This window comes from Pteronotus mesoamericanus, unplaced genomic scaffold, assembly GCF_021234165.1.
Source record: "Pteronotus mesoamericanus isolate MK-2021 breed Mesoamerican mustached bat unplaced genomic scaffold, CSHL_Meso_final contig_22, whole genome shotgun sequence".
NCBI classification, from domain to species: Eukaryota; Metazoa; Chordata; class Mammalia; order Chiroptera; family Mormoopidae; genus Pteronotus; species Pteronotus mesoamericanus.
The window spans coordinates 393,983-409,184 of NW_026555090.1; the positions used below are offsets into that span (position 1 = coordinate 393,983).

At 49.3% G+C, this 15,202-nt stretch overlaps 1 protein-coding gene across 3 annotated transcripts in view; it reads right to left on the reverse strand.

Moving 5' to 3' along the window:
• Positions 1 to 15,202, reverse strand: part of DHRS7B (dehydrogenase/reductase 7B) — a 77,465-nt gene that overhangs the window by 24,579 nt on the left and 37,684 nt on the right. For all 3 annotated transcript variants that reach the window (XM_054571110.1, XM_054571111.1, XM_054571112.1), the window contains exon 2: positions 5,213 to 5,382. In XM_054571110.1, the coding sequence (XP_054427085.1) occupies positions 5,213 to 5,357 (145 nt within the window). In that variant the 5' untranslated portion in view covers positions 5,358 to 5,382. The remainder of the gene's footprint in view (positions 1 to 5,212; positions 5,383 to 15,202) is intronic.

A 15,202-nucleotide genomic window follows, 5' to 3' on the forward strand; every position in this document is an offset into this window, starting at 1 on the left:
GGAGCGGAGCGCGGAGAGTTCACTAGCCTTGCTCGGCTGTGAAATAACACAGCCGGAGAGCAAAGAGCTGAAGGCTGCTGAGTGCTGACAGCAGCCAAAGACTATAAAGGGGGGCATCTTAAAAGGCGTCCCCCTGCGGGGTAGGAAGGAAGGAGGCTGAAAAAGACCAGGCTCCACTGAGCCCACTACTACCCTCCCGGTGGCGAGGAGGACGTCCACCAAGACCATGGCGAGGAGTAGTCCAAATTACCTAGGCATCGCTATTAGTCAATATTCTTTTGGAGGCAGGAAAAGAGACTCAACTCATACTGCAGCAAAGCAAAAACAGATTTATCTGGAGGATTCTAGGATAGCTCAAGCATTAAGGGAAAAAAAGCTGAATGGCCAAGACATGCAAGGACAGGCGTGGGGGTTGCCCAGGGCCTCTAGCGGTAGGAGCCAGGCTCTCGCGATGTGGGCTCACCCTTTCTCCCTGCCCCAGCCCAGCTCTGTGCTCACACCGACACAGCCCCCCTGCCAGGCAGGAGGGGCCTCTGACTTGTCTCCTCCAAGCTCCGATGTCAAAATCTCAGCGAGGGACTGTGCTCAGCTGGGGGCAGGGGGGGCGAGCATCAGTAGGACTAGCCCGGCAAGGGTCCCACTTAACTCCCATGAGGTCAAAGAGAAGGGGAGGGAGGGGAGACCACCAGAACCCGGGGCTGACCAGAGCGGGAGAGGGAGGAAGCAAAGGGTGGGGTCCTCTTCTTTCTTGCTTGCCCTGTCCCCACACGTGTCCTGACTAAACGTTCAGTGCCCTGAAAACTTGCAGCTTATGAAAACCAATCCAGCCAGGTGGTCAAGAGGACAGACTAGACTTCCTGTGTTCACCTCTGACTTCCCACACTTACTGGCACTGCGATCCTGGGTTCAGCTATGACCTCTGTTTCTCACTTTCCTCTTATGTAAGATAAAGATGGAAGCAACACTGGAATGGAATGAATTAAAGTACATACAAAGAACGTTTTTTAAAAATGTACTACAGAAGTGTTTTTGTACTTCTAAGCTGCCCTTTAAAAATGCTCTGAAAACTGACTGCTGGTGAACACTGAGATGCGGGGGGCTTCAGGAGGCACCGCCTGTCCTCACTCAAGGCCTCGTCTCCTCGCCGGACCCCGGGCAGGTCCGTGCAGACCCCTCAGCCCCGAGCTGACCACTGTCCCGGACGGAGTCTCAGGGTGGAGGCGGTTGGAGGTGGCCCGGTGCCGCCTTGGCCCACAGAAGAGGCAGGGCTGCCCCGGCAGCTGCTCCAAGAGGGGGGAGGGGTCAAGGCTGTCACTTCCTCTCGTGAGCCGACGGTGGGAGGACCCAGGCAGTGTGTGCTGGTCTGACGGCCCTTCCTCCACAAAAGTGTCAAAATTTCCTAAAGCTAAAAGGCTTCCAAACACCAGAGAAGAAATTCTAGGACCCTCCAGGAAGAGAGGAGTCTGGGCCTCCGGAAGGCCTCAGGTGCAAAGGCCTCCCTTTGCACCCCCCACCACACCCCGCTCCCCGGCCCTTTGGCTGCTCTGCAGCTTCTGCTCGGCCACACGCAGGCCAGCACCTCCCTGCCCATCCCCAGGCAGAGCTTCCTGGAAGGAGGTGCTAAGCCAACACATTCTCACCTGTGCCTACCATCTTCTTTGAAGATCTGGTTGGCTTGTTCAAGGGCATGAGTCCAGACAGGGCTGGAGCCCCGCTCGCCTGCCCCGGGGTGGCCTGGCCAGGGCCGCTGCTGCCCTGCCTGCCCTGCTGGGCTTCTCAACAGAGCAGCAGAGGCTTCAGGGGCTGGAGGGGGCAGGGGCGGGCCTGGCACTCCCGCGGCCAGGGCTGCTTGGGGGTCACTCAGTCACTCCCCGAGAAGAGGGGTTTCCAGCTCTGGTGGCCACCCCTTCTGTCCCTTCTGTCCTGCCCTGGCCAATGTGAGGGGCATCTTGTGCGGTGCCACTAAGGGCGCAGACACACAGAACCAAAGGGGGGCACACTGGCATATGAACAGTTTCTGGAAAACGGCCACCCACCTTCTGCTTAAGCGTCGCTTCATACCAGAGCCAGAAAAGGAAGACATTAGTTTGTGCAGGGAGCGAGAGAAATGAAAATAACAGATTGGAGGGATGCCGCTTTCCTTTCTGAAAAAGCTGGTATGGAGGGCAAGAGGGTCAAGGGCAAAGAACGAGTCCCAGGCACTACCTCCCCGCCACCGCACTGCTGGCTTTGGTGAATTGAGACAACAGCTCGCAGCCCAGGGCTGGCTCAAGGGGCGTCCAGAACCTCCCGTCTCTTTACAAGCACAAGTGCCTGGAACATAAATGCACAAAACAGGAGCACTGCGGGAAGCTGCCGGCAGGCTCTTCCCATGCCTGCAGCCCCCCGAGCCGCTTACGTGGCGGGCAGAGCCCGCACGGGCGGTGCAGGGCCCGCTCTCACAGCACTGCACCCTGGGCCGCAGCCGCAGGGGCGCCTGCGCCGGACGCGGCTGCTCGTCAGTCTGCTCCTGTTTCTCTGGCTGGAGAGGGAAGAGGTATATGGATTCCTATCCAAATATAAGTACAGTGACACGTAATTCAGGAAATGGCTGACATTCTAGCTATCAATTGATCGATCGATATACAGATCAATATACTTATAAATCGACCTAAGTATATGCATGGTTTTTTTTAATTACACTTGCTACTCCCCTTCCAGTCTTGGTGTCTGGAAGAGGAAATGGGGAACGATGAAGAGAACAATGCCCGTCTCGAGTGTCCCTCTCAAACACCCACATATTGGAGCACCTGCAAGTCCAGACCTTTCCATTTCGGCCAACTGTCAAATGCTCCTCAAGGACTCAAACAACACCCGCTTCTCTCGGAGGCAGGAGAAGCAGCTGGTGCCTGCCCTATATATAGCATCTGGGTAAGGTCAGAAGACCAACTGTGGTAAAGGCCGTGGAGGCAGCTGTCTCCATGCAAGCCTGGGTATCTAATGACAGACCCAGGGTTCACCCCCAGAGACCCCGCCTAAACATCTCCGTGGCGCACAAATGCACTCATGCCAGCTACAGCCTTCCCGGGCCCCCTGCTGCCTGCAGGATGAGCCCGATCCGCTCCTCCGCGTCCCCGCGGCACCCAAGTGCTGCCAGCCCCGCAGGGCCGCTCCGCTCCCAGCCGGGGCTGCTCTGCGACGCCGCCCTCCCTGCTGGCCCGCCCTTCCCCCTCCTCGGCCATCTCCCCCTCAAGGGAGACAAGACGGCGTTCTAGAGTCAGACAGGTGGGGGCTTAAACCTCAGCGTCACCCTTTCTGGCCACAAGTCCTAGGGCAAGTCGTACCTCTCCTGCACCTCAGCTGTAGGGATTCAGTGACACAAAGCGCAGGCCGCACGGACGGCCATGCCTCCCCGAGCAGGCCTGGCGGGAGCGCCCACTGCTGAAGTGGCAGCGTGCCAGGATGGGAGCCTGTCTCTTTCTGTCAGGCCGCAGGCTCCTTGAGGGACAGAGCCCTGTCTTTCATCTGTTTGTCCCCCAACCTGGCCCAGAGCCGTGCCCGTGGGAGGCCCTCCATCAGCGCTGGCTGCACTATCACCAACCAGTGGGGGGTCTCTGCCGCAGCTCGGGGCACTTCTCCGTCTTCCACGGAGCTGAGCTCGAGTGTGGGCGGTGCTGCCGGGACGCGGAGCGTGAGCGGGTGCTGAGCAAGCACGGGACGCCACGCCACAGGCCCGCGCTTGCCCCCGACGCTCTGCTGTGGGAGGGGAAGCTTCCCTTCTTCCCTTCTAAGTCCTGTGGCTGGTCTAATAGTTAAATTGATTAGATTAACAGGAGAAAAAAATTTTAATTGTGTATGCAGGGGATTCCCCCCACCACAAACAGGAGGTGCTAAGAAGTGGCCAAAGCAGGCAGCTGTAGTCTTTCAGGAAAAAACAAACCCAGACCAAAGCAATAAATCAGTGACAACTGACAACACAAAGGGGTTTGAGCTTTGAGCAGTAAATTAGCAAAGAATTAACAAGGTTTGTTTCCACAGCCTTCTTGGCCTTGAATATACCATCTCTGGTGATAAGGATGCCTTCGACTCCTGGTACAGGGAGGGCAACTTTTTTTTTTTAAAGATTTTATTTATTTATTTTTAGACAGAGGGGAAGGGAGGAGGGAGAGAAACTTCAACGTGTGGCTGCCCCTTGTGTGCCCAACCAGGGACCTGGCCCGCAGCCCTGAGAATCTAACTGGCGACCCCCTGGTTCACAGGCTGGTGCTCAATCCCCTGAGCTACGCCGCCAGGGTGCTTTTAAAAATTGTTTTCAATCACAGTCTACATTCATTATTTTGTGTTAGTTTCATGTGTACAGCGCAGTGGGTGCACAGTCACATACTCTACCCAGTGTCCCCTCTCCCCGGGGATTTCCGGGGGCCCCAAGCGCCCCACTTTCAGGGGGACATGCGTCCTGCTTCCAAGGGAACAGGGGAGGTTCGGGGGCTCCTGCTCTTTTTGCACCAGCTGTTTCTTAAGTGCCTTGAATTGAAAATAATCGATATGCCAAAGTGGCATATTTTGGGGTGACATATTGCTCCCCTTCATTACCAAAGTCAATATACACATATGGAAGGGAAACGATGAGAGCTCTACAGAGTCATTTGTGTTGGGAGGAGGGGCGGCAACTGGCTCCAGACCTGTGTCCACCACACCGTTCCTGGGGCCTGGCAGCTCAGTGTGCTCACCAAACTGGGGCGGGGCCAACCTGGGGGACCGGCTGAGCTGAGGCTGCACCCTCCAGCCCTGCTGAGGCTGTGGCCAGGGTGCAGCTGGAGACACGGCCCCGTCCACAAGAGGCCATAAACCAGGCGTGCTGGCTGGACCCAGGAAAAGGCATGCTTTGTTTGGCCCTCAAGGGGGTAATTAGTTGCCCATATTTGAAAACTGGGAGCCTTCACATAAAAGCCCCATTTCAACAACCAGCAGGAGCCAAGCAAGGCTGCCCCTCGGTGGGACATGCAGACCCCGGTTTGCCGTGGCTTCCTCGCTGGCCTCTGAGTCCCGACATGGATGCTAGAAGCCTCGCTGCCCTCAGGGTCTTGCTTTTTACCAACTAGACGGAGGATGGTGACACACTATTGTCCCTGAGTTGCCAGCCTGCCGGTGCTGGTGGCTCCCGAGTAGCTGAGCCACGCCCCACGCCCAGGCCGGCTTTCCTGCCCCTGCGGGCACTGCTGCCCAGACCCACCTCGCCCCAGTCCCGAGGTGGCGCCAGTGATGACCACCACAGCACCCTGGACATGGGCCTTCATCCGCAGGCACCGCAGCAGCTTGAAGAGGCTGAAGATGCCCACAAAGCCGAACAGCAGCGGCAGGAGGGCCACGGAGGTCATGGCCCTGGCCGTCAGCAGACTCGTCCTGGAAGAACCAAAACCGGATGAATTAATGACAAAAAGGGGAGAACTCAAGATGCCGGCCGACCGTCCTCCCCCGGGCGTGACACAGAGCCTGGGCACCTCCTGGGAGGACCTCGGCTCTGCGCCCGCCCCGGGAGCTCCGCCTCGCTCTGCACAGCCCTGCGTCCGTCCCCGCAGACCTGACGATGCCTCCCAGAGGTGCACGGCGGGACCAGCACGCTGGCACTCACCTGCCTCTCCTTCAGAAGCCTGTTTTGGGAAACATAAGTAATACCCAGTACCATTTTAAATGCCTAGGTACTTGTGAAACTAGAATTTTTGTTTGTTTGTTTTAAAAAAATGACAAACCATATGGATGTTTCTACTCTCCCTGAGTGGATGGATGGTATCTGGGATGGTCCACAAATGCGCTCCTGCCACAGGCCTCGCGGACCCCCGGGGGGCACCCGGCACGGGGCGGGGGGGTCCCTCAGCCAAGTGTGGGCACCGATGCGGGCTGCTGCGCTGCGGTGTCCCGGGCGCATCCTCACTTAGCTGTCGCTGGCGGGCCACAGGCCGCCAGGAGAAACCAGGTGCCGCAGGGGTCTGAGCGGCAGCGTGCTGTCAGTCCTTAGGGAGCAGACCCGCTCCTCCCACAAGCGCCCCTAATCCCCTCGCTTCCCCCTCACTCCTCCAGCCTCCGCCATCGCTCACCTATGCCCCTAGCCCAAAGCAACAACAGCTAAGAGGGGGGACGAGAGCTTAAATAAAGGCCAAGGGTGAGTCAGCGAGGAGCAACTCCATGTCAGTAACTCTGAGAGAAACGCCCCATGAGGCCCATCGACAGGTGGGCCGGAGTCCCTTGCACAGAGGCCCGCCCACGGTCCCCCTCCAGGGCTGCGGTGCTTGAGCACTGGATTCTCTTCAGGAGGGAAGAGGCTGGAAACCGAGGGCAGGGTTCCTGTGAAGCAGCCTGAAGCATCCACTTACTCATCGGATGGGGAGTAACCACGCAAAACCCTCACCCACCTGCTAAATGTCCCATCTCCTCAACTCCTTATATTTAAAGAAGAAATTTTGGCTTCCTGTCCCAAGACAACTGTGTGTGTATCCGCTGTGTGAGCATCATGAAGCCAGAGCCCACTGAATACCAACAGGGACCCCCCTACCTCCTGAGCTGCTTTGATCTCACAGTTTAGGGTAGGCTGTCCTGATCAAATCTAAACTGTTCCAAGGCAAAAGGGGTCTGCTCCAATTTGAACGATCAACTCAGATAGTCTAGTATTTAGTTCAATTTTTCACCTGCCTTTCCAAATACACCGAAATTCTCATTCACCACAAAAAATTAACATTCACCCTGGCCGGGTGGCTCAGTGAGTTGGAGCGTTGTTCCGCACTCCGCAAGGGGGCAGGTTTGATCTCCGGTCAGGGCATGTACCTGGGTTGCAGGTTCGATCCCTGGTTGGGGAGTGTACAGGAGGAAGCTGATCGGTGTTTCTCTCTCACATCAATGTCTCCGTCTCTCTGTCTCTCTCTCTTCCTTTCTCCCTCTCTCTCTAAAATCAATAAACATATCCTTGGGCAAGGATTTAAAAATAATTAACATTCTTGGATAAACAGCTGGAGAAATACTGTTCTCCATCAACCTCCATTTAATCTACTTCTGAAAACCCCCCATCCGCTGTCTGCTAAGTGGATAGATACACTTCACTCACTCCACCCTGTGCCAAGCCCCCAGTTAGACGAATGGGTCATTAGGGGTGGTATGTAAAGGGTCGAACTCTTCCTGGGTACTAAGGGCACCACCCCTGCCCCCAACGGGGAGCTCGGGCCCGGCACCCTGGCTCATAACTCAGGCTGAATCCCAGGGCAGATGCTAGGACCCAGGGACCCTTTGCCTGGCACCTGGGAAGCACTTGACAGCGCAGCAGAGTGCAGGCCCCGCGCCGCCCCCGCTCCTCCGGCCTGCAGGTGCTGCGGAGACCCTGCCAGGGCCCAGGCCCTGGCACCCGCTGGGCGTGTGAGGTTTCCTGGGGTGGGGGAGTGCCTGCTGGGTGGCGGCAATGACTGCCAGGTTGTTGGTGTAGCTCTACCAGAATATCAGAGCAATTGACACAAAACACAGGTCGGCCCCAAGGTACTTCTAGCTCAGAAGTTCTCAGTAATACACTTGGGTGGGCAAGGATTTCAACCCAGCAAGATAGCTCTTTGGGAAGACCTTTTTCCCCACTGCAGGCTCAGACCCTTCTAGTAGACAGGTCCCAAAGTGAACCACCCTGCCTGCCCAGAATCACCCAGGAACCAGCTGCTCCCGAGAATGACCAGGGATGGGGACACTGTGGCGGGGGTCATACCGCTCATAAAAGGACTGTGGGGCTGGCCTCTGGGCTGGGACCTAGACCTCCGTGGGGTCGGCCCCGGGGCACAGCCCTGCACCCCCCCAGAGCCCCGCCAGAGAGCCTGCCTGTCCCAGGCCCGCAGCCGCGGGCTGCGCCTGCCCTGTTCTGCCGCTCAGAGGTTTCAGAGACCGCCCCCGGAAAACACAAACTGACTGCCGCTAGGTGGCGGCACCGCAGCGGTCACAGGACGGACCCAGCCCGCCTGGGATGTGGGTTCACATCCGGGTTCAGCCGCTCGCCAGCCTCGTGAGGGACCTCACGGCTTTGAGCATCAGCACCCTCGCCTACAAGAGGAGGACGTGCGCCACCTGCCTCGCAGGTGTGTTGCGAGGTCAGCCGAATCAGGACAGGGACACGGCGCGTGGTCCCGGGTGCGGAGCAGGCGCCCAGCAAACGCGGCCGTGACAGCGCCCTCACAGCCCAGCTGGCCACCAGCTCCTGGCCCAGGCGGCGGCTTCGCAGTGATCAGACTCCCGAGGTTGTTGGGAAGAGTCCCTAGTTTATGAAAACCGGTTTCTTCCAAAGAAAGGAAACTCATTAAACATACCATTTCTTGCCCTGAGCCCTGGCTGGTGTGGCTCAGTGGACCGAGAGCCAGCCTGCGAACCAAAGGGTCGCTAGTTCAGTTCCCAGTCAGGGCACAGGCCTGGGTTGCGGGCCAGGTCCCCAGCAGGGGGCGCGGGAGATGCAACTTCGCATTGATGTTTCCCTCCCTCTCTTTCTCCCTCCCTTCCCCTCTAAGAAAAAAAAAATTTTTTTTAAGAATCTGTTGCTATCACATAACTTAAAAAAAAAAAAATACATTTCTCTGTAGTTTTAAATTGTTATTCCTTCATATCTTTCATTTAATTAACAAAGAGAAAAACCCAGCTCTGTCAAAAGTCAGGATCCCATGCCCCACCGTGTGTGTCAGACAGACACTGCGGCTGCCCTAACAGCCATGAGGCCAACACAGCCGGGGGAGAGCATACAAGCGCGGCAAGGGCCCCCTCGGTTTCCGCAGGCCCACGGAGGGCGGGGCTCCCCGCTGGGAGACAAGCCCATGCACCGCGTTCAAATGACGACGCGAGGGGGAGGGAGCTACCAGTTTATCCGTCCTTCATTTTTCTTTTTCCCTATTGGGAGCCAGTAATTGAAGAACAGGACAGACAAGAGCAATTAAATGTCTGGAGAAAATTAAAAGTAACCAGGCATGCCCAGGAAAAGGCTGAGAAAAGACCTGGGAGGACCAGGCAGGTCCGCGGCACAGAGACCTACCAAAAAAATAAAAAACAATAAACAAAAACAAAATAAAAAACAGTGAATGCTAGAGGACGAAAAATATGATTTTCCAAGTTACCACATTATTAAATTCCAATGTCCAGTTTTCAACAAATAATCAAAAGGTAGACAAATACACAGGAAAGTGTGCCCCAAAGAGGAAATAAGCCAACAGAAATTATCCCTGAAAAGAACTGAATGTAGAGCTACTGCACAAAAATATAAAAACAACTGTCTAAAGACGCTCAAAAAACTAAATGAAGATGTATAAAATTACTATGTAATTAGTAATTAGTAATTTTTTCATAATTACTAATATGAAAAAATGAAATACAAATGAGACAGAAAGCCTAAAAAGAAACCAAAAGGAAAATACTGGAGCTGAAAAGTAAAATAACAGTGAAGAAAAATATACTAAAGGATATAGCTGAGCAGGCAGAAGGGAGAAGCAGTGAACGAAAATATAGGACAATGGAAATAACTGCCTCTAAGGAGCAGACCAAAAAGACTGAAGAAAAGCGAACAGAGTGTGAGGAACCCGTGGGACACACCAGGCGGATTGGCAGAGGCACTGCGGACGCCCAGAGGGACAGAAGGGGAGAGCGCAGAGAGGGCACTGGGCTGAATGGTGACCGCCGACTTGCCGACTCTGAAGAGCCATGAAGTAAACAGCCAAGACACTCAACAACTCCAGGTTAATATGAATTAAAAGAGACTCATACTGAGATATTTTATAAACCTTTTAAAGGCAAGGACAAAAAAAGAATCTTGAAAGTTGCAAAAGAGAAGTGACTCATCACGAACAAGAGATCCTCAATAAGACTGTTATTGACCCTGAGAATAAGAAGGGCTCCTGGTGGCTGATTGGACTCAAATTTTAAAAGAGACCCTGGCAGCCATTTCTCCACCGAGGCCCCTCATGCAAACCGCAGTTCAGGGAGGAGCCTGCCCCGCGTCCCTGCCGTCTGAGCAGCCTTTACAAAGGAGCCCCCGGAGTCCTGTTTCAGCTGACAGGATGGAGGCTTTCCCTGTCCAACTGGAGCTGCGCTGCTATAGATAAATGAACATATTTTAAAAATTTTACTTCATCCTTTCAGTTACATTGACATTCAATACTATATTACTTTCAGGTGTACAGCATAATGGTTAGACACTGATATAATTTATAAAGTGATCCCCCTGATAAGTCTAGTACCCAACTGGCGAAATCATAGTTAATACATCATTGACTATATCCCCTGTGCTGTACTTGACATCCCGATGACTATTTTATAACTACCACTTGTACTTCTTAATCCTTTCACCTTTTTCACCCAGCCCTCAACATCCCCTCCCCTCCGGCCACCATCAGTTTGTTCTCTGTATCTGAGTCTGTTTCTGGGTTGTTGTTTTTTTTTGTTTATAATATTCTTTCGATTCCACACAAAGTAAAATCATATGGCATTTATCTTTCTATGACTTGTTTCACTTAGCATAATACTAACTCCATCCATGTTGTTGCAAACGGTAAGATTTCATTCTTTTTTATGGCCAAGTAATATTCCATTGTATATATATGTACCACAACTTCTTTATACAATTATCCAGCGATGGGCACTTGGGTTGCTTTCATATCTTGGCCATTGTAAATAATGCTGCAATGAACATATGGATACATACAAGGTCTGTCCGGAAAAAGTCCAACCATTGTTGATACAATGAGAATGGCTTGCGTGACATCAATGTAAACTGGTGGCCAAGGAGAGTGGATTGGAATGCTCATGTGTGAATAATGACGACTTCACTGTACTAGTCAGTGGGGGCGGTAGACACCACTGGATGAGCAAGTGTATTGTGTAGCCGTCACATTCAAAGTGACTGAGCGAGGAGACTAATGAACCTGCATCAAATTTTGCATTAAGCTTGCACTTCTCTGAGGAAACTATTTGGATGATTCAGAAGGCCGCAGCTCTGGGCAACTGGTGATTGGAGGCTTCATCATGACAATGTGCCAGCTCACACATCACGTCTCATGCAGGGATTTTGATGGAACATCAAATCCCCCAGGTAACTCAGCCCCGCTACAGCCCAGATTTGGCGCCCTGCAATTTCTGGCTTTTCCTGAAACTAAAATCACCTTTGAAAGGAAAGAGATTTCAGCCCATCAATGAGATTCAGGAAAATACAATGGGGAAGTTGATGACAACTGGGAGAACTGTGTAAGGTCCCAAGGTGCCTACTTCGAAGGGGACCGAAGCATCATTGTTCTACATACAATGTTTCCTGTATCTTCTTCAATACATGTCTCTTTTTCACAGTACATAGCTGGATGCTTTCTGGACAGACCTTGCATCTTTTCAAATTAGTGTTTTGGATTTCTTCTGACAAATACCAAAACGTATAATTTTTTGAGGACCCTCCATACTGCTTTTCATAGTGGCTGCACCTATTTATAATCCCACCAACAATGCACAAGAGTTCCTTTCTCTCCACATCCTCACCAACACTTTGTTTACTGATTTATTGATGATAACCATTCTGACAGGTGTGAGGTGATATCTCGTTGTGGTTTCAATTTGCATCTCTCTGTGATGTAACCATCTTTTCACATGTATATTGGCCATCCATATGTTCTATTTAAGAAGTATCCATAGGGGTCCTCTGCCCATTTTTTAATTGGATTGTTGGCTTTTTTGGTATTATGCTGTATGAGTTGTTTATAAATTTTGGATATTAACCCCTTATAGGATATATCATTGGGACATATCTTCTCCCAATTAGTAGGTTATCTGTTCACTTTGTTGACTATTTCCTTTGCTGTACAAAAATGTTTTAGTTTGATGTAGTCCCATTTGTTTATTGCTTTTCTTTTTCATCTTTTGCCTGAGGAGACATATCAACAAAAATATTACTAAGAGTAATATCAGAGAGTTTACTGCCTATGTTTTTTGGAGGAGCTTCATGGTTTTGGGTCTTCAATATAAGTCTTCAATCGATTTTGAGTTTATTTTTGTATATGGTGTAAGAAAGTGGTCTACTTTCATTTTTTGTGCCCATACACTCGACGTGTATGTCGAGTTTTCCCAACATCATTTCTTGAGAAGGCTGTTTTTACCTCTGTCAACCAACGGTCGTTGGAGTCAGTTTTGTGCCAACAGGAATCCCCAATTTGGTGTGTGGCGAAGAAGGAAAGCTTTATTCAGTACAGACGCAATTGTGAGAACACAGCTGGGAGAACAGCTCAATTTCGTTACAGCTCACTCTGCATCTACACAGCTCTGCTCGGCCCTGGTCTGATCCCTGATTGGTTAATTCTCATGCAACAGACTGCAAATCCTCACAGTTTGATTGGTCCAAAAGGCACTGTCCTGATTGGTCAGAATGGAGCTGCTCTAATCAGTCAGTGAAGATGATGATAGGATATAGCTGCACAGCTGATTTGACAGGGAAAGCCTCAGTCCTATTGGTTGAAATAGGATTCCAGGAACTATTTTATAAAGGCCGACTCAATGGCAGAAACAGTGCAGGCAGGCAGTTCAGTGTGGGAGGCGGGGAGTTCAGTGTAGGCTTCTCCCTGAAGTGCCGTTTGCATGAGGCGCTTATACAGAAATGGCTGGTAGGTGGGGGGGTTTTTTGTTTGTTTTTTTGCTTTGTTTTGTTCTGAGCCCAGTTAGCCACTAGGAGCCCTTCTTAGTAGGTATCTTGTTCCTTAGGGTCCACACCTCATTGAGTACTATTGCAACTAATATTGCAATAAAGTTGTTATAGATTTATTGGCCATGTATAGGCATGGGTTTCCTTCTGGGCCCTCTATTCTGTTCCATTGACCTATGAGTGTTTTTGTGCCAGTACAATGCTGGTTAGAGTAATACAGACGTATCAATAGTATAGTTTGACATCAGGCAGCATGATACCTCCAACTTAGTTCTTCTTTCTCAAGATTGCTTGTAGGTATTTTGTGGTTCAATATAAATTTTACATTTGTTCTAATCCTGTGAAAAATGCCATTGGTATTTTGATAGGGACTACATTGAATCTATAGATTGCTTTGGGTAGTACGGACATTTTGATGTTAATTCTTCCTATCCATGAGCGGAGTATATACTTTTTTAATAGATGTTATTTGTATCTTCTTCAGTTTCTTTATTCAGTATCTTTTATAGCCTTGGTTAAATTTATTATTAAGTTTTTAAAAACAATTGGAAATGGGATTGTTTTCTTAATTTGTCCTTCATTGTTCAATATTGGTGTATGAAAATGTGACCACTGCCCTGGCTGGGTGATCAGGTGGTTAGCGTGTCATCCCTACAACAAACGATTGTGTGTCTGATTCCTGGTTAGGGAACACATCTAAGCTGTGGGTTCGATTTCCAGTTGGGGTGCATACAGGAGGCAACTAACTGACCAATGTTTCTCTCTCACACTGATGTGTTTCTCTCCATCCCTCTCTCTCAAACCAGTAAAAATATCTTTGGATGATGATTAAAAATAAAATAAAAATACAAAAATGTGACCAACTTCCACATATTTTGTATCCTGATAATTTACTGAATTCATCAGTTCTAGTAGGCTTTTTGTTGGAATCTTTAACCTTCTCAACATATAGCATCATGTCATCTGCAAACAACGGCAGTTTTACTTTTTCCTTTCCAACTTGAATGCCTTTCATTTCTTTTTCTTGTCTGACTACTATAGCTAAGTCTTCAAATACTATGTTGAATAATAGAGTGAAAGTGGCTATCCTTATCTTGTTTCTGTTCTTAAGGAAAATGCTTCTAGCTTCTCACTATTGAGTATGTTGGCTGTATCATGTCCTTTATTATGTTGAGATGTATTCTCTCAATTTCCACGTTGCTGAGAGTTTTTATCATAAAAAAATCTGGATTTCATTAACTGCTTTTTCTCCATCTATTAATATAATCATATGATTTTAATCTTTTATTTTTATTTATGTGGTGTATCATGCTACTTTATTTGCAAATATTGCACTAAACTTGCATCCTAGGAAAACTCCCACTTCATCATGGTATAAGACCTTTTTAATGTATTGTTGAAATTGGTTTGCTAATCGTTTGTTGAACATTTCTGCATCTGTGTTCATCAGGGATATTGGCCTATAGCTGTTTTTTTGGTACTGCCTTTGCCTGGTTTTGAAATCAGGATAATGATGCCTTGTAAAAATAGCTTGAAAGCCTTTCCTCTTCTTGAATTTTTAAGAAGAGTTTGAGAAAGGTATTAATTCTTCTTTAACTGTTTTTTAAAATTCACCTGTGAAGCCATCCAGTCCTGGACTTTTAGCTTGTTGGGAATTTTTTGATTACTGATTTGATTTCATGAATATCTGTCTGTTCAAACATTGTTTCTGCTTAACTCAGTCTTGGAAGACTGTAAATTTTAGGAATTTATGCACTTCTAGATTGTCCAATTTGTCGACGTATTATTGTTCACAGTATTTTCTTACAATCCCTTGTATTTCTGTGGTGTCAGCTGTTAGGTCTCTTTGTCCATTTGGGCCTTCTCTCTCTCTTTTTTTCTTGATGAATCTGGTTACTACTTTGTCAGTTCTGTTTGTTTAGCTTTTCAAAAAACCAGCTCTTGGTTACATTTATCTTTTGTATCATTTTTTTTTTTTTAGACTCTACTTCATTGATTTGTTCTCTGATCTTTATTATTCTCTTACTTATACTCACTGTGGGCTTTATTTGTCATTCCTTTTCTGGTTCTTTTAGGTGAAAGGTTAGATTGCTTACTGGAGATTTTTCATGTTTCTTGAGATAGGCCTGCAATGCCCTGAATTTCCCTCTTAGCACTGCTATTTCTGTGTCTCATAGATTTTGGGTTGTTGTGTTTTCATTTTCATTTGTCTCAAAGTATCTTTTGATATCTTCCCTAATCTTGTTGTTAACTCATCTATTATTAAGTGGCATGTTATTTAATTTCCAGGTGTTTGTGTGTTTTTCAGTTTTCTTCTTGTGATTGATTTCTAGTTGCATAGCACTATGATAAGAAAAAAATGATTGATGTGATTTCCATTTTCTTAGGTTTATTGAGACTTTTTGTGTTGCCTAACATGTAGTCTACGCTGAAAATGTTCCATTTGCACTTGAAAAGAATGTATAATCTCCTGCTTTGGAGTAAATGTCCTAAAATATTGATAAACTCCATCTGGTAAAATATGTCATGTAAGGCCACTGTTTTCTTACT